Genomic DNA, 20,147 nt, shown 5'->3' on the forward strand with positions numbered 1-20,147 from the left:
ATAATCATACCTTACTGCACCCTCATACTACTGGGCTCAAGCAATCCTCCCACTTTAGCCTCCCCAGTAGTTGGGAATACAGGTATGTACCACTATACCCAACTAAAATTTGGATTGTTATTTGAAAAACTGGTATCCTATTTTTTAAAACTCAATCTATGCTTACGAAGCAAAATACATAGAGTTTAAATAGAACCTAACAGATTATAGTTCTCTGTCATAAAGTCTATGTGGTTTAATGATAAAAGGTTAATTTAAAAATTTTGTAAAGTACAAAATAAACAATTTTATTAGATGTATTCATTTATTTGACATATTAAATTAGACAAAGAAATACATACATAACCAGATAAAAGCAATCACATTCTCACACTACTTGAACACACAGCAGTGGTCAAAAATAATGGATTGTAAAATGGACCCCAGGATTCAATGCAAAAACCACCCCATAAAAGAAAAGTTTCAGGCTTCTAACTTCACTGAATCCAGTACTAAACGTGCTTCTTTATATTCCTCAGTTTCTTCCAAGTCTTTTTCACATTCCTAAAATGAAATACAATAAAAATTAAGTTTATCCTTTTCAAGTTTCAGTACTTTGTTATTTACTCAAATATTACAAACCATTAATGTAAATAACTAAAAAATTAAAAGTAAAAAATCCCAAGCCTCATCTAAACATACTGTAATTCCACAGGTTTCCCACATTCTGCTCCTTCTTTACAAGGAAAGGAAGAAAAAACTGGTGCTTTTGCTTCACTGTATATATTCTCATATAATAAGTAAATAACACAGCCTTCTAAAGCTACCAGCATTAAGTAAATTAAATAAAAACCTCAGAAAAGTTTATTCTCATTTTGTTGACCCATCATCATCATACGAAAGAGAAAAGTAAAAAGCAAGATTTACTAACATATTCCATACATGACAGCATTCAGGCCAAAATAATCCACCAACTATTCCCAATGACAAAGAAGGCTTTCTATGTCACAACAGAGTTAAATATAATCTCTGAATTCAACAAATGAATTGCTTGCTTGCTAATGGGTATTACATACCCTACACTAAAGGAAACAAAATACATCTTTCATTTTCTGATATTTAAAGATTGAGTTTTTCCATAATACTGATATATAGGCAACTTTTACTAATACATTGTAATGATAACAGAAAAATGAAATAATATCATCTAAATTACTCTACACAGGAAATTTTGTTTGATTTTTACATGAAGCTATCTATGGTTAGCAATTTATGTCAGGTCAATAAAAGATGGAGATATACAAACAGAGTAGAGGAAATAAAGTATGTGTGTATTTAATATGCAAACTGAAAGCAAAAGGACTGAGAATTTGCTTAGCTCAAACTATAGGTAAGAATTTCTTAAACCTCCATGTTACACCTTAAACACATGTTTGTTCTCTGTTAGTAAATATAAGCTCTTCGGGGGCAGAGATATTGTTGAATACATCCTCACACACAAATATATCATCCAAAGACATTATTATTATTATTTTCGTATTTATTTTAGTAGAGACGGGGTTTCACCATGTTGGTCAGGCTGGTCTTCAACTCCTGACCTCGTGATCCGCCCGCCTCAGCCTCCCAAAGGGCTGGGATTACAGGCGTGAGCCACCGCGCCCGGCAGACGACATTATTTTTTTCAAGCAATTTCTATTACTTTCTCAGCTACTAGATTCATGAGAAAAAAGCATTTAAACTGTTAAGAAATACAAATGATGCTTCCCATCTCAGTTAGTATTTTAACAGTTATTATTTCCTGCTTTATTTACCTTCTGTATCACAAGGCATTTATACCAGCAAGTATAAGTGTTATTCAGCTCCAAGTTATTATGAGGGGACTACCTAGATTACCAGTTTTTTCCCCCTCTCTCAAACTGATTTAGGTTTGAATGTGAAAGAATTCCAGATCCTTTTATTAAGAGCCCAAATTCTTTTGAAGTATTAGATCTTTTAAAATTTTAATCAATCAACTCATCCTCAATGTCTCAAAAGATCTTTATGTATGAAAACCAAATAATCAAGACCTTGCTGGACAATACTGGTACTATCATAACTTAAATAAATTTAGCTAAATTTTAATGAATTGAACAAACATGCTAGAAAACAGTACTTTTACTGGAGGCATAATTCAAAACACAATTTAAACTCCATTAATTATTTTAAAATATAGTGGTATAAAGGGCAAGTGAATAAGAAATACTGCCGACTAGTTCTCAGTGTTAAATATTTAAACTTTTGGCTTTCCATGTATTGGATTGAAAAAAAATTTTTTTAACATATGACACAGAAGTCTTTACTTACTAATATCTGTTGAAGATCCAAATATGCGGCTTCCAACCTGCGCTGGCAATCTGGGATCATCATCCGGGATTCTTGTAGGATCTCTACCTAGAATGAGAATCTCTGTGAGATGTTCAGAGATGGCAAAACTTGTATGTGTTTAGCTCATATCTTGGTAAATATATCCTTATTAACAGGAATCAGAAAAAAGTTATGGTTATGTTAAATAGTTCAATATTTTAACTTAAACTGTGTTTATTAGAAGTTAGAAAGAAAGGCTGGGCACGATGGCTCATGTGTGTAATCCCAGCACTTTGGGAGGCTGAGGCAGGTGGATCACCTGAGGTCAGGAGTTCGAGACCAGCCTGACCAACACGGAGAAACCCTGTCTCTACTAAAAATACAAAATTAGCTGGGTATGGTGGCACATGCCTGTAATCCCAGCTACTTGCAGAGGTTGCGATGAGCTGAGATTGCACCATTGCACTCCGGCCTGGACAACTCCATCTCAATACAAAAAAAAAAAAAAAAGGTTAGAAAAGCAAGACTATCACACTGTAAAATCTACAAAGTACAAGTTTTAGAACTAAATCTTTTTGGTAATCACCTTCTCATGCTAAGTAAAAGTTAACTGCAAAAGCTTTTCATAGAGCATTTATTTTAAAAGGCTATTTAAAATAAACTATTTCCCCTGCTGTCACAAAGCACCTTTATCCAAAATGGGATCAGCTGGTTATATAAATATCTCCTGCATCTTTTGAGTAATAAAGAAAAACAGTGTTCAGATAATATCACATGGAGATAATTACTGCATGAAAAAAGTTATTGAGTTATTGATCACATCGTGTGCACACTGCAGGAGGTTCACACTGAAAGACAGAGGTAAAGAAAAATGAAAAGCAAAGACCAGCAGGTTCATATTTTTGATGCTTATCATGCATAAAAAGTTATTACTTATCCTCGTGCTTCATTTAAGGAGAGAGATTATTCTCCCCATGCAATGTGAGCCAAATTACCAACGTGGCACCCCTCTGAATCTAAACTTCTTGCCTATTCCTCCTGATGACAGACACTACAGAATTAAACACAGAAATATGTATTCCAGAGGATATTTCTGGACATAAAATCCATCATTCAAAACTGGACTATAACACATCAAATCATAAAAGAAAAAAAATCAAATCAATGACAGGGAAACCCAATTGATAAGAGTAAATAAGTTAATGCCACATGTTGGACTTCAAATAGGGCTTTTTCTTAGAGTAGCAGTAAGCTTTATTTCCTTAAACTATTCTCGGAAAGAAACATAGAGCTTATCTAAACATTTATTTCCAGAAAATAATGTTTTGTCAAATACCTTTAAAGAAATGGGTAGAAAATCTGAGCTTTTTACTAAGGAGATTATCAAGTTCATATAAAATAAAAAGTAATGATATAATTTAATGGCAATAATATTGTATTTTAATAGAAACTTTAGGTCCCAGTACCGTCTTCCTTTCCCAAATAGCTTTGTCAGAGCTCATATTGAAAACAAAAATCTGAAGAAGTTCTTTATTCACATCTATCTTCTCAGGTGGAAATCTATTGTTGAACTTAAGCCTCTTTTACTAATAAGGCACAGGTTGAAAATTTCAAACATAACATCATCATTTTATTTCAGAGCTAATCATACTATGACTACACATTTAATCACTGCCATTAAATTATTTTTGTGTATCTGGTTAGTTTGAATACATGTGAAAAACCAGTGACAGGAACATTTCATACTGGATTTTTCCTATTTCCTTTCCTATGGAATTCCCTTCAGAATGGTTACAGGAATTAAACAAGATGAAATGAATAGGTCAAATCCATGACAAGTCACTATATGTGTTTGTAAAAAAATATTTTCTAAGCTTTAGCCACCAAAAAAACCTTTAAGCAATGCCATCCAAAAATAACTTCTATTCATTAAAATTCTATCTATTATCACAGACCAAGAATCCTCAATCTATCACAACAGGACTCCGACTTACACAGGGCCAAAGCTCAGGCTCTCCCATACACTACCCCAATTCATTCAATAAGTTTACTATACGTCTTCAGGATGCCAGGTACTGGGGATACAAAGATGAAAAAGAAAAGGTCTCTATCCTCCAATCCATAAGTCTAGGTATATTAACATGAAAATAAACATTTGAGATTGCTTCAAGAAGCTCATGCCACAGACAGCCAAAGGAACACAGTGATGACTATGATTTGGAATCCACAAACCACATCTTCATCAAAGCCATAAATCATGTATTTTACATTTGGACACTGAATTGCAACTGTCTGGAATAATTTTAAAACACAGTATATGAGGTGTGATTATATATGTAAAGATACCCCCCAAAACACCTAAACTTAATTAAATGAATATTATCTTTCAAAGGGTTTCCCTTGGGAGGTAGTACTCAAATTAACTGTCCTCTGTTTACAATATCTGAATCAACTGTCAGTTTATTCTAATGTTGACTATGATAAGTCTGAGCTTAATTCAGGATCTTGGCACAGACTGGGAGATGCAAAGAACCTTACAGGAACAAACACAACAGGATGTGGTACTGACTGATGTCTAATTGTTTTTAAAACAAGTTATGGTTTTATAGGGGGTACTTATTTGGTAAAATGGAAGTTGGGAGTTAGTTTAGCAAGGTTCAAGTATTATGAATAAATGGCTGAACCTAAAATCTAATCAATTTCCTTTAGAGACAAACATATGTAAATTGGAAAGGAAATACCCCAATGGGCAGATCTTCATTTCTGTCAGAAAGAAGAGCTCTGTGAAATAATCTGGCCAGTGTCAATCCAGCTCTTAGGTTATTGCTTGATTGTGATGAGGTTTCCAGCTTCTTTAAGGATCCAGATCATCCATCAGAAGCTGGCTATACCTATAGCTATAATAATCAACAGATACTCTAATATTGGCTATTGGCTACCTCTGAAACCAATGGCATTAGTTTGCCAGGCTGGGGTCTAGAGCAATCCAGAGATTACTGGAATAATGGTTAAGTGTTTCCTTTAGATGGTGGTAAAATGGTAATGTACTCACTTCTCAGGAAATCTATCTGACTTGTATTTTATGGTTATTGCCAAATGAGTAAGATTGTAAGAAGAATCTTAAGTCAAAAAAAAAAGATCTTTGGGCCCTTAAGCTCTAATGTATCAATAATTACTTTAAGTGTAAATATACTAGTTAAAAGGCAGAGATTCATGGATTGGATCCAATAACATGCTGTCTACAAGAAACTCATTTCAAACATAATAAAATAAAAAATAAAAGGATGGGAAAAAATAAATTTAAAAAAGCAGGGCTAGGCATGGTGGCTCATTCCTATATGATCCCAGCACTTAAGGAGGACAAGGCAGGAAGATCGCTTGAGGTCAGCAGTTTGCAACCAGCCTGGGCAACACAGTGAAACTCTGTGTACAAAAAATAAAAATTAGGTGAGTGTGGTGGCACATGCCTGTAGTTCTAGCTACTCAAGAGCCTGAGACAGGAGGATTACTTGAGCCCAGGAGCTGGGAGGTTACAATGAGCTATGATCGTGACAATGTACTCCAGCCTAGGCAAAAGAGTGAGACCTTGCCTCTAAAAAGCCGAAAAATCAGGAGTGGTTAAACTTCATACCAGATGAAGTAAACTTCAAAGCAAAATAATTATCGCAGACAAAGAGGGATGTTACATTATCATAAAATTATCAATCTACCAAGAAAATATAGTGATCTTAGATGTGCATGCATTAAACAACAGGGTTTTAAAATATGTAAAACCAAAACTGATAGCGCTGAAAGGAAAAACAGACAAATCCATATACATAAGCTGGGAATTTCAATACCCCACTCTCAGCAACTGATAGAAATATTAGATGAAAATCAGTAAAGGTATAAAAGAACTGAACAACACCAACACACAAGGTGTAACTGACTTTTATAGAACACTCTACCTCAGAAAGAAAGGAGAATACAGTGTTGTAATAAGGAGAATACAAGTACTTTTCAAGTACCCATGAAATATTTACTGAAGTAAGCCATATTCTGGATCAAAAAACCCGAACAATAGCAAAAACCCCAACAAATTTAAAAGAACTGAAATCCTACATAATACATTATCTGACTGTAATGGAGTAAAATTAGAAATCATAACAGAAAGGAAAATTCCTACTTAGAAATTAAACAACATACATGTAAGGAACCCATGGGCCAAAAAAAAGTCTCAAATAAAGACATATATAAATGGAAATGAAAATATAACATGTCAAATTTTATGGGATGCAGCTAAAGCAGTGTCTGTTGGGAAATTTATAGCACTAAATGCCCACATTAATAAAAAGGAAAGGTCTGAAATTAATAATCTTGTTTTAATTTAATTTAAGTTCTTGCTTCAAGAACCTAGAAAAAGAGCAAAATAAACCTAAAACAAGCAGAAGGAAGGAAATAATATATAAGAGCAGAAATCAATGAAATTAAAAACAGAAAAGCAATAGACAAAACCGTATGAAACAAAAAGCTGGTTTTGGCTGGGTGCCATGGCTCACGCCTGTAATCCTAACACTTTGGGAGGTCGGGGCAGGCAGATCGCTTGAGCCCAGGAATTCGAGACCAGCCTGGGCAACATGGCAAGACCCCATCTCTACAAAAAATTAGCCAGGCGTGGTGACACACATCTGTAGTCCCAGCTACTTGGTAGGCCAAAGTGGGAGAAGTGCTTGAGCTTGGGAGGTTAAGGCTGCAGTGAGCCAGGATCGTACCACTGCACTCCAGTCTGGGCGACAGAGTGAAACCCTGTCTCAAAAAAATAGTAATAAAATTAAAAAACCAAAAAGCTGGTTTCTTGAAAAGAAAAAACACGCTGATAAACCTTTAGGAAGACAGACAAAGATAAAGTGAAAGGGCAGAAATCACCAAAAGTAGTCCAAAATAGAGGATATCATTACAGATCCTGCAACTATTAAAACGAGAAGAAATACTATAAATGATGTTATAATATTGTTCATAATGTTCATAAACAACTTTGGAGAAATTGACCAATTCCTCAAAAACTACCAACTACCCAAACTTAATTACTTAAACAGTCCTATTAATCACTACAGAAACTGAAGTTATAATTTATTTTTGGTGTTAATTTAAAAAATACCTTTTCTCCAATGTTCTGCTGAATGAAGTTGTAATTTAAAAGTTCCTACAAAAGAGCTCTCCAGGCCCAATTTCAACAGACAATTCTACCAAATATTTAAATAACAATTAACACCAATTTTACACAAATCCTTCAAGAAAACAGAAAAGGAACAAATGATTTTTTAAATCAATATTCCCAAACGATTTTATGAAATCAGTATTAACCTTACAGCAACACCGCATAAAGACAGCACAAAAAAAGAAAACTGCCTCAACAAATTAGCAAATTGAATTCAGCAATGTATACAAATAATTATTTATACACCAGTATCAAGTGGGATTCATTGTATGTATGCAAGGACGGTTAAATATTTGAAAATCAATCCATGTAATTCACATCATCAGGTCTGAGAAAGAAAATGAATATAATCCTAGAATAAGTTCAGCAAGGTGAGTTTGCAGGTTACAAGATCAACACACACACAAAAAAAACAATCAACTGCATTTTTATATCTAACAACAGATATGGTATGTGGAAACCAAAACTAAAAACAGTACCATTTGCAAGAGAGTCAAAAAAAAAAACAAACAAAAAACTTCACTATACATTTATAATGTGCAGGATCTGTATGCTGAAAATTATAAAATGCTGATGAAAGAAATCAGACCTAAATAAATTAGAAAGACTTACCATGTCCATTAACTGGGACATCAATTTGCCCCAAACTGATTTTTAGGTTTAATGCAATTCCTATCAAAAGGTGTTTTATAGATACAGACAGGCTTATTTAAAAATTTACATGGAAAGCCAAAACAAACTAGAAAAGCTAAAATAATTTTGAAAAAATAAAATAAAATAGACACTCACTCTTCCCAATGTTAAGATTTACTACATCGGTATGGAATCAAAACAGTGCAGTGTTGTTAAAGGGATAAAGATTAATGAACCAGAAGACAGAACACAAAAGTAAACCCATACAAGTATGTCCAACTATTTTTGACAAAGATACAAAAGCAATTCAATGAAGGGAGGACAGCCTTTTCAACAAATGCTGCTGGAGCAACTGGACATTGGCAAAAAGATGAATCTCAAACCAAACATCACACCTTATATAAAAATTACCTCAAAATGGATTGAAGACTTAAATATAAAACAAAAAATCATACAACTTTCAGGGAAAAAAAAAAAAGAAAATCTTTGGAATCTAAGACAAGCCAAGAGACCTTAGCCCTGAAACCAAAAGTATGATTCATAAAAGGAAGTACTGATAAATTGGATGTTCTCAAATTTAAAAACTTGGCTGGGTGCAATGGCTCATGCCTATAATCCCGGCACTTTGGAAGGCCAAGGCGGGCAGATCACTTGAGGTCAGGAGTTCGAGACCAGCTTGACCAACACGGTGAAACATTTTCTCTACTAAAAGCACAAAAATTAGCTGGGCATGGTGGCAGGCGCATATAATCCCAGCTACTACGGAGGCTGGGGCAGGAGAATTGCTTGAACCTGGGAGGCAGATGTTGCAGTGAGCTGAGATCACACCACTGCATTCCAGCAAAGAGTATGGCTCCGTCTCAAAAAAAAAAAAAAAAATTAGCCAGGCATGGTAGCGCATGCCTGCAGTCCCAGCTACTTGGGAGGCTGAAGCAGAAGGAACATTTCAACCCAGGAGGCAGAGGTTGCAGTGAGTCGAGATCTCCTCACTGCACTCCAGCCTGGGCGACCGAGCAAGATTCTGTCTCAAAACAAAAACAAAAAAAAATCCCTGTTTCTCTGTCAAAGACACTGTTAAGAGGAGAAAAAGACAAACTACAGACAGAAATATCTGCAAACCACGTATCTGACAAAGGGCATGTGTCTAGAATATACAATGAACTCTCAAAACTCAAATGTAAAAAAACAAACAAAGCATCCAATTAGTGGGCAAAAGGCCTGATCACTCATTTTCACTGAAGAGGATATACAGACAGCAAATAAGCACATGAAAAAATGTTCAACATTATTAGCCATTATGGAAATGCAAATTAAAAGCACAATGAGTTATCACTGTACAGCTATCATACAGCTGATGGCTAAATGCTAAAATTAAAAAATAGAGATCACACTGAATGCTGGTAAGGATGTAGAGAAATTGACTCATTGCTGGTGGGAACATAAAATAGTACAGCCACTCCGGAAAAGAGTTTGGTAGTTTCTTTTAAAACAAAAACCACAGGAATACAACCTAGTAATTGCACTGTTAGGCATTTATCCTACAGAAATGAAAACTTATGTTCAAGAGTACAGAACCTAGAAATAAACCCAAATACTTACAGCCAACTATCTTTGACAAAGCAAACAAAAACATAACGTGGGGAAAGGACACCCTTTTCAACAAATGGTGGTGGGACACTTGGCAAGCCACATGTAGGAAAATGAAACTGGATCCTTATTTCTCACCTTATACAAAAATCAACTTAAGATGGATTAAGGACTTAAATCTAAGACCTGAAACCATAAAAATTCTAGAAGATAACATTGGAAAAACCCTTCTAGACATTGGCTTAGGCAATGATTTCATAACTAAGAACCCACAAGGAAATGTAATAAAAACAAAGATAAATAGCTGGGAATTAAAGAGCTTTTGCATGGCAAAAGGAACAGTCAGCAGAGTAAACAGACAAGCCACAGAGTGGGAGAAAATCTTCACTATCTATATACATCTGACAAAGGACTAATATCCAGAATCTGTAACAAATTCAAACAAATCAGCAAGAGAAAAACAAACAATCCCATCAAAAAGTAGGTTAAGGACATGAATAGACAATTCTCAAAAGACATACAAATGGCCAACAAAATATGAAAAAATGCCCAACATTAATGATCAGGGAAATGCAAATCAAAACCACAATGCGATACCACCTTACCCCTGCAAGAATGATCATAATCAAAAAATAAAAAAATAATAGATGTTGGTGGAGATTCCTTAAAGAACTAAAAGTAGGACTACCATTTGATCCAGCAATTCCTACTGGGTATCTACCCAGAGGAAAAGAAGTCATCATATGAAAAAGATATTTGCACACGCATGTTTACAGCAGCACAATCCACAACTGCAAAAATGTGGAACCAACCCAAATGTCCATCACTCAACAAGTGGATAAACTGTGGCATGCATATATATATATATATATATATATATATATATATATATATATATATATATGATGGAATACTACTCAGCCATAAAAAGGAATGAGTTAATGGCATTTGCAGCAACTTGGATGGGACTGGAGACTATTACTCTAAGTGAGGTAACTCAGGAATGGAAAAGCAAACATCACATGTTCTTACTTATAAATGGGAGCAAAGCTATGAGGATGCAAAGGCATAAGAATGACACAATAGACCTTGGGGACTCAGACGGAAAGGGTACAAATGGGGTGAGGGATAAGACTATAAATCAGGTTCAGTGTATACTGCTTGGGTGATGGGTGCACAAAATCTCAAAAATCACCATTAAAGAACTTACTCATGTAACCAAAAACCACCTGTTCCCCCAAAACCACATAAAATAAAAGTTATGTTCACATCAAAACTGTACATGAATGTTCATAGCAGCTTTTCCCACAACAGCAAAAACCTGGGAACAATCCAAATGGTCATCAAAGGTTAAATGTTAGTACATCCAAACCATGGAATACTACTTAGTAGCAATAAAGAACAAACTATTGATACGCTCAATAACTTCAATGGACCTAAAGGGAATTATATAAAATAGAAAAAGCCAATTTTAAAAGGTTACATACTGTAGATTCCATTCTATGTTATGTGACATTCTGGAGGCAGTGTAACTATTTAGGGTTTAGGGAGCAGAGAGGATGGGGTGGCTAAAAAGAGGTGGCAAGAGGGAGCTTTGCGATGGAACAGTTCTCCATCTTGATTGGTTGCTGCACATGCTACTGCAGAGAACTATACATGCAAACACACTAATGAGTGCAGGTATAACTAGTGAAATATGAGTAAGCTCTGTGGTGTACCAATGTCAACTCCAGGGTTTGAATACTGTATTATATTTACACAAGATACTAACATTGGGGGAGGTAGGATGAAGGATGTACAAGACCTCTTTGAATTTCTTTTGGAATTTCCTGTGAAATCTACAACAAAAAATAAAAAAGCAAGTGTATTACCTTCTATAAGCCTGCATATATGTACCGAGACAAACATATTTTCTTGCATGATTGTAAGTTATTTTCCATATTTTTATTACTGATTAAAAGAAAATCTGGGTTTTTCTTTGAGGATCAGCCTTGTGAGACACTCCTGGTCAAAGGGGTATCTTCTTTGTTGACTGAAGCCTCCTAAAGTTTTCCATATATTTAATGAAAAAAATTTCCCCTTTATATTTTTAGGAAAAACATAGAAACATGTCATCGCAAATGTTCACTCTTGTTTCAAAGAGTAAAAAAAAGTGTGTACATCGTTTTCAAAAAGATGAATTTTATATTACTGCAATTATATGCAATAATTGCAAAGCTTTTGTGAGAACTCTTTTGTGAGAAAACTGAGAACTCTTTGTCCAAAAACTATACCAGTTTGTCTTATTACTTCTGGAACCTAAGAGATGAGTTGTGCCTCAGGAGAAATGACAGAGATATGTCTGACTGAGTGTCATTACTGCCAATCATTATGCCCCAGGATAGGTTGAAAAACAAACCAGAAAGCTTTACCAAGTGAGGGCAAAACCCTCTGTACCCAACCTTAACTGGTGGAGAAGAAGAGAGCTATCAGAAGCGGAAGGCTAAAATCAATTTGGGCAATATTTGAATGACATGTTATACTGTTTAGTCAGAAAATAAAAAAAAACAGAATAAATATTTAATTGACTGATATTCTGGCCTCCTGAAAACTTTTACCTAGTTGCTTACTTTTACTTTTCTATTTTATTTTATATATTTTTTGAGAGAAGGCCTCACTCTGTCACCCAGGCTGGAGTACAGCGGCATGATCATGGCTCACTGCAGCCTTGACCTCCTGGGCTCAGATGATCCTCTCACCTCAGCCTCCTAGGTGGCTGGGACTATGGATGCACACTACCACACCCAGCTAATTTTTTGTATTCTAATACATTTTTTAAAAAATTTTTTTGTAGAGACAGTTTCACCTTTGATATGGTTTCACTCTGTGTCCCCACACAAATCTCATCTTGAATTGTAATCCCCACATGTTAGGGAGGGACCTAGTGGGAGATGATTAGATTATAGGGGCGGTTTCCTACATGCTCTGATAGTGAGTGAGTTCTCATGAGATCAGAAGGTTTAAAAGTGGGGCACTTCCCACTTGTTCTCTCTCTCTCTCTCTCTCTCGCCCCTGCCACCTTGTGAAGAAGGTGCTCGCTTCCCCTTCACATTCTGCCATGATTATAAGTTTCCTGAGGTCTCCCCAGCCATGTGGAACTGAGAGTCAAGTAAACCTTTTTTCTTTATAAATTACCCAGTCTCAGGTAGTTCTACATAGCAGTGTAAAAACGAACTAATGCAAACAAGCTAGTTTGAGACTAGCTTGTTCCCCAGGCTAGTCTCAAACTCCTAGGCTCAAGTGATCTACCCAGCTTGGTCTCCCAAAGGGCCGGGATTACAGATGTGAGCCACTGTACCTGGCCTAATTACTTATTTTAAAAGAACCAAAATTATACCTAGTCCAACAGAGGGACTGTCCCCTGATTTCTGGCAACCATCTTCAGGTAAGAGTTTGGTATAGAATAAGAGATAGCACCTTAAGTGTGTGCTTAAAATACAGCCAATTTAGAAGAGGTAGGAAAGCCAGAGAAAAAAGGATCCAAGCGAGAGAAGAGCCAAAGTAGTGAGAAGTGATTGAGGACAGTCTCAGAAGCTCAGAAGAGTGTTTAGCTCAGAAGAGGAAGAAATCTAGGGAGAAGTGTAGAAAACCCACAAAATGCAGCACTTGGCTTTCTTGATATTTTCTACGAGAGGCACGATAAATGTTAAGAAAATAATTGCTGACCTTAAAGTCTCAGGCAATCAGGAACAGACTGTTCTTTTGGTTATGCAACACCCATTGTATATGATAAACAAATATGAATGGCCATAATATAGCTAAGCCAGGGAAAGGAAATTAAGAAATGTATGCAGGTTGGCTAAAGACAAGTTTTTAGGAAACTCTGAAACAAAACTGCAATCGACAACTATATACATGGTAGGTCGACAACAGAAGCAAACAGAAACAACTATTGTTCTATAATGAGATATGAGATGCTATTTCTGAATAAGTACTAAGTTGGCTATGAATCTAACAAATCCTGTTAAAAACTATGATACCTATGACCAAAAAGAGAATTTTAACATGGCTGAGGGTAGAAACAACTTTTGAACAATTTTTTTTCCCTTTTACATCTGTGTATGTAGTCAATAATGCAACTAGTATGTGGCTGGTATTTTGAAATGACAAGTACAACACAGGATTCAGTAGTTAATCCTTACCTATAAAGTAGTGATTTTATTGAAATATGATACATACATGAATATAAATGAAAACAGGTTCTGTGATAACCCGTAACATTATTTGTAGAATTTTATTTAGAAAGGGAACACATTTATTCCTCCACTCCATGTAACTGATAACTACTATTTTAGCTATAGGGCTATTTTAAAATACATTATTGATGGTGAAAAAAAGCAGGGCAAAGAAAAAGACTAAATGAGGTCACTAGCTACATGACCGGGAAAACAAGCTGATGAAGTCCAAGAAGGACCTGGATAAAATAAAATTATATACTATGTCATAATATTTTCCCACTAGATGTAGTGAAAGAGGTACAAAAGCAGTATGTATCATAATTTTAAGAATAAAAGGTTACATTCCATATGTAAATCCTTATGAAGGGTAGTTAGTTCATAAAGGTGGATAAGGCCAAGCCAGGGAGCTCACGCATATAATCCCAGGACTCTGAGAGGCTAGGGTGGGAGGATCGCTGGAGGCCAGGAATTGAAGACCAGCCTAAACAAGAAAGTGAGACCCTGTCTCTATAAAAAATTTAAAAATTGGCCAGGCATGGTGGCACATATCTGTAGTCCCAGCTACTCTGGAGGCTGAGGTGGGAGCATCAGTTGAACCCAGGAGTTTGAGACAGTAACAGTGAGCTAGGATCACACCACTAAACTCCAGCTTGGGCTTCACAAAGAGACCCCACTGCCCAATATAATTTATTAATATTAAAAAACAAAACAAAGGGGACATACTATATCTACACATCTGTTTACTAATCCTCCCTCAATTTATGAGTATCTGACACACAAATGTCTTTTATACACACAGTGCTATATCACAAATAAAGGAAGACGGCCTCTCCTAAAAGCCTAATAAAATAAGAAGGCTGTCTTCCTAGACAGCCAAGGGAAGACACAGCCAACAAGTTGTTTCAGCTGCTGCTGCATTTCTTCTGCATGGCAGAAAGCAACTCCCTACAAAAAAATCTATTTTAAATGATTGATTAATTTTGCTGAATTAAGCCTGATTAAGTGTGATTACCAATTATGCCACAATTTACACATGACTTTGAGTTCATGAGCTGATTTTAAAAATAAATTTTAAGATACAGTTTGTATAAGCTGGTTCACACTCTCCTTTTTTAAAACTGTCATCTGGAAATTATTTTAAATGCATCTGACACTAGATTTTAAGTAGAAGACCAAGTGATCTGAGGTACATTTTATAGAGATTTATTTGGTGGTTGTGGTGGGGAAGGAATGGAGGATGTCAAGGGTGAAAGAAGTATGCCAACTGGGAGGCTTCTGCAATAAATAATACCAGCAAGAGATGATAGTGGACTAGACTAGAACAATGGCAGTAGAGAGAAAAATAGAGAGTAAGAAATAGGAAGTGCTGGCTGGGCGCGGTAGCTCACCCCTGTAATCCCAGCACTTTGGGAGGCTAAGGCAGGCAGATCACCTGAGGTCGGGAGTTCAACAGCCTGGCCAACAGGGCAAAACCCTGTCTCTACTAAAATACAAAATTAGCCGGGTGTGGTGGTGCATGCCTGTTAATCCCAGCTACTTGGGAGGCTGAGGCAGGAAAATCAGCTGAGCCCGGGAGGTGAACATTGCAGTGAGCCGAGATTGCACCACTGCACTCCAGCCTGGGTGACACAGCAAGACTCCGTCTCAAAAAAGAAAGAAAAGAAAAGAAAACAAGAAATAGGAGATGCTGATATTGGATGTGGTTATTAGAAAGAGAGAAAAATATCAAGAAGGGACCAACTAAATTTTTAGCTTGAGTATCTGGATGAGTGGAGGTACCACTCACTGAGATGAGGAAAAAGAAAGAACAAATAGTTTTTTTTGTTTGGGAGAGTAGGTTGGAGTACTGTGAGATCAAGATTTTAATTTTGAACACCTCAGAGGATGTGTCAAGTTTCAAGGTGAAAGTGGTAACTTGTGTCAGATGCTATTGAGGTATTTAAGATGAGGGAAAAAAGAGTAATAACAATGTCACTGATAGTTATAACAAGGGCTAGGGCACATAATCCACTCTTACAGGAAGGAAGGTGGTATACGTACAGATGCAGATAGGTTGATAGATTTTGTCATAAGAATATGAGAAAATTCCCTAATGGCCTTTATTTTCTCAAGGAATTATGAAGCAACTGTCAGCTGAGAATGAACGTTCAATATATGCTATGATGGGAATAAAGAAGTGTTATGGGAGCGAAAAGCAGGGGCACCTAACTCAGTCTAGAGGTGAGAGTAGAAGAGACCTCAAGGAAGAACAGAAATTAATAAGGAAAGGATAAGTAAGGCCAGGAGTAAGAGCATCTCAGACATGCAAAATTTCAGAGGCAAAGAAGAAAGGGCATGTTCAGGGAGCTATAAGGCACCTAAGAGGTCGAGATAGGGATTGGTAAGAAATGAGGTTAGATAAGCAGATGTAACTTCATTTCCTGATTCAAAATCAAGAAGAGCCTTGTATGCAATGTTAAGGCCACTGAAATTTGTCATGAAGACAATCAGAAGTAGTCATTGAAAAGTGCAATACATATTTTATTTTTGTGGTCTTCACATCAGTTTGGAGAAAATATTTGTGAATCTAAATATATAATTAATATAATATTAGTCCATTTTTATATTTGATACTTAAAAATCGAAAGGCAGTAATGTTTAGCGATTAAGAGTACAGATACTAGAAAAAGAATGCCTGTGTTCAGATCTTAGCTATGCCAGGTGCAGTGGCTCATGCCTGTAATCCCAGCACTTTGGGGAGTTGAGGTGGGAGAATTGCTTGAGCCGAGAGGTCAAGGCTGCAGTGAGCCGTGATCACACCACTGCACTCTAGCCTGGATGACAGAGTGAGGCCCTGTCTCAAACAAAACAAAAAACAAAACTAAACCTCAGCTATGTCACTTAGCAACAGTGTGATTTGGGCAGTTATTTAACCTGTGTTTTTGTTTCCTTATCTTTAAATGGAAGTTTTAATAGTAAAGAAATAAATAATAATATAATCTCAGTCAGAGAACTATTGTAAAAACTACATTAGTTAATATGGCATTCTGTAAATGTTAGCTATTGTTATGATATAATTTTACCTGCTTTTTAATGTCATAATTTTCACCATCTTCAGCTCTCATTTTTTCAATCTTTTCTTCCTGTTGTTTTGCCTCTTTTTCATACATCACTTTTTCTTTGACCAACCTATAGAAAAGCCAAAAATATTTCAGAAAATTAGCTTTCTCTCTAGACCATAAGAAAGAAACTGTGTAAATATAAAACATACTATATTTAGAATGCCAAAGTAGATATATTAGATGGGGGGGAGGAAGGAACAGAAGAAAAATAGTTTAGTCAGAGATGTAAGTATGATCCTCATGCTCTTAAATCCTATACCTGCCTAACATAAGTGCAATCTATCAAAGCATGAAATTCTTTTTTTTTTTCTTTGAGACAGAGTCTTGCTCTGTCACCCAGGCTGGAGTGCAGTGGCGAGATCTCAGCTCACTGCAAGCTCCACCTCCCGGGTTCACACCATTCTCTTGACTCAGGCTCCCGAGTAGCTGAGACTACAGGTGCCCACCACCACACCCAGCTAATATATTTTGTATTTTTAGTAGAGACGGGGTTTCACTGTGTTAGCCAGGATGGTCTCGATCTCCTGACCTCATGATCCACCAGCGTTGGCCTCCCAAAGTGCTGGGATTACAGGCATGAGTCACCGTGCCCAGCCCAAAGCATGAAATTCTTAATTTTTAAATTAAAAACCAACTTCAGTATAATTACAATGTGAAAGCAATACTCAAAATTAGTATATACCAATAACACTAATATAATTGTCTTTTTTTTTTTTTTTTTTAAATATGTCTTCCAAATCTTTATACATGTATCTGAAACAGCACAATGGTAAAAGCTCAGTTTACTGGCCGGGGAAAATTCAGTAGATTGCATGTCAAATCCAAAACAAAGAAAGACTGGATTATTTTTTAACAACAAAATCATTTAACAAGTATTTATTGTGCCTTTAATTTTATGCCAGACTTTCCTTGTGCAAGGAGCTGAGATAGATAATTTAGATGCAGTTCTCTCACAGACAAGTGGTAGAAACAAACTAGTATTTACTTCCTAAAGTAAGAAAAAGTATTTTTAAAAAAGTACATCAGGAAAAGTTTCAACAATAAGAAATACTGCAATACAAAGTTCTACTGATTATCCCAGAGATGATCCAAATTAAATTAACCATAATAGCCCCATCTTCCCCAATTCTGGTTGTTTAAAGTTTTAATATAAAAGAAAAGTATAGTCTAAGAAAATATTAACATTCATATATACACAGTATCTAAAGAGCAGAAGAAAAGCTTTCATAACTCATATGCATTAAAAATAGCTTTCTCCATCTGGCTGTTGGCAAGATGGCAAGGATGTAGAGAAATTGGAACCATCAAACATTGCTGACGGCAATCAAAACTGGTATAGTAGCTTTAGAAAAGTTTGACTATTCCTCAAAAAGTTAAACAGAGTAACCATGTCCTGACAATTCCATTTCTAGGTATATACCCTAGAAAAATGAAAATACATGCCCACAGAAAACATGTCTGTGAATGTTTACAGCAACATTATACATGATAGGCAAAATGTGGAAGTCCAATAACCAATGGAAAATGTGGTATATCCATAAAATGGAATATTGCGCAATAAAATTAAAAAGTACTAATTGAAGCCACAACATGGGTGAACCCTGAAAACATGCTAAGTAAAAAAGAAGCCTGACATAAAAGGCTATATATTGTCTGATTTTATTATAGGACATATCCAGAACACACAAATCTATAGAAATGTAAAGTAGATTAGTGGTTGTTTAGGACTGGGGACAACAGGGGAATTGGAAAGGTGATAGCTAAACGGTTTAAGGTTTCTTTCGGGGGTAAGAAACATGTTCTAAAAATGATTGTGGTGATAGTTGCACAACTCTGTGAATATAATACAAGCCAATAAACTGTAGACTTAAAATGGGTTAATTGTATGGTATGTGAATTATATCTCAATAAAGCTGTTGGCAAAAAGGAAAAAAAAGCTGTGACCACAAAGTCAGCTTCAGGGGAAAGCTGCAAGTACTGATACATTCAAGCATGACAGCTGAAACATGTGAATGTCAGATGCAGAAATCTGCAGTTGATTTATAATTTAAAATTATTTTAACAATAATTTTCAATATTAAAATATCCTTTGAGATACAAAATTTTAAAATAAAATCATTAATGTATATAACAAAAGATATTTCTCAAAAAGTTCCCTTTGAATAGTAAAGGAAACTTGTTAGCACAGAGATGGCAAGTTGCTAGCCTGCTTAAATGAAACCTAAACATGATTTTATTTGACTCACAATGTTAAAAAGAAAAGCATTTGTTTAAAAAAATATGTTGCCACATTAAAAAGCTGCGAGATTTGACATATACATCTGAATTTCTGGCTTCTCTTGGATGTTTTCATCAGGAAACACGGGGGCTGCATTCCCACTACTAGCTGGAGCTAAGTGGTGGCTGTTGTCTCCTACAGATGGGTTACGTGCTATTCCTTTGCCCCAATTCATATAACTCCCTGTTTCCTTAACAGTCAGGCATTACGCTTGGTCTTGCATACCTTTGAGTTTGGGACCTGTGTGCATATTATCAATGCAACATTATTACTATTGTTGTTTTATTATCATTATATAATCATGATTATTATTCAGAATATCAAGGATATTCAGAAACTACTGGATTAGCAATGAGACTTTCAATACTTCTAAACCTGGTATGTGACTAAATTCCCCTAGTAATGAAAGTAGCTGGAATTGGATAGGCTATTAAAGAGAAGCCCATTCCATACCATCTTATAATTCAAAGACTTAAACAGGGGTAGGCAAACTATGGCCAGGGAGCCAAATCTGGTCTGTCATCTGTTTTTGTATAGTCTAAGAGCTACGAACAGTTTTTACATTTTTGAATAGCTAAAATTTTTTAAAAAGATTTGTCATATAAAAATACAGAATTCAAATTTAATATCCATAAATAAAGTTTTATTGGAACACAGATATACTCATTCATATATGTATCATGTATGGCTGTTTTCATGCAATAAGAGCAGAGAAGAGTAGTTGTGATAGAAGAATCATATGGCCCACAAAACCTAAAATACAGTATCTGGTCCTTTACAAAAAAGGGTTGCTGACCCCTGACTTGAAAGAC

General features: G+C 35.7%; 1 protein-coding gene across 4 annotated transcripts in view; it reads right to left on the bottom strand.

Moving 5' to 3' along the window:
• Positions 1–285: 285 nt before the first annotated feature.
• TBCA (tubulin folding cofactor A) overlaps positions 286–20,147 on the bottom strand; it is an 84,342-nt gene continuing 64,480 nt past the window's right edge. Inside the window, exons 2-5 of one of the 4 annotated variants that reach the window (XM_025387926.1) lie at positions 17,019–17,124; positions 14,369–14,437; positions 2,323–2,409; positions 286–543 (exon numbers count right to left, since the gene is read on the bottom strand). In XM_025387926.1, the coding sequence (XP_025243711.1) occupies positions 463–543; positions 2,323–2,409; positions 14,369–14,437; positions 17,019–17,124 (343 nt within the window). In that variant the 3' untranslated portion in view covers positions 286–462. Of the gene's footprint in view, positions 544–2,322; positions 2,410–14,368; positions 14,438–17,018; positions 17,397–20,147 lie in introns of those variants that run through there. The other 3 variants (XM_025387927.1, XM_025387928.1, XM_025387929.1) reach the window with 3 other exon arrangements.

Source organism: Theropithecus gelada, chromosome 6 (assembly GCF_003255815.1).
Source record: "Theropithecus gelada isolate Dixy chromosome 6, Tgel_1.0, whole genome shotgun sequence".
In the NCBI taxonomy this organism is placed as follows: domain Eukaryota; kingdom Metazoa; phylum Chordata; class Mammalia; order Primates; family Cercopithecidae; genus Theropithecus; species Theropithecus gelada.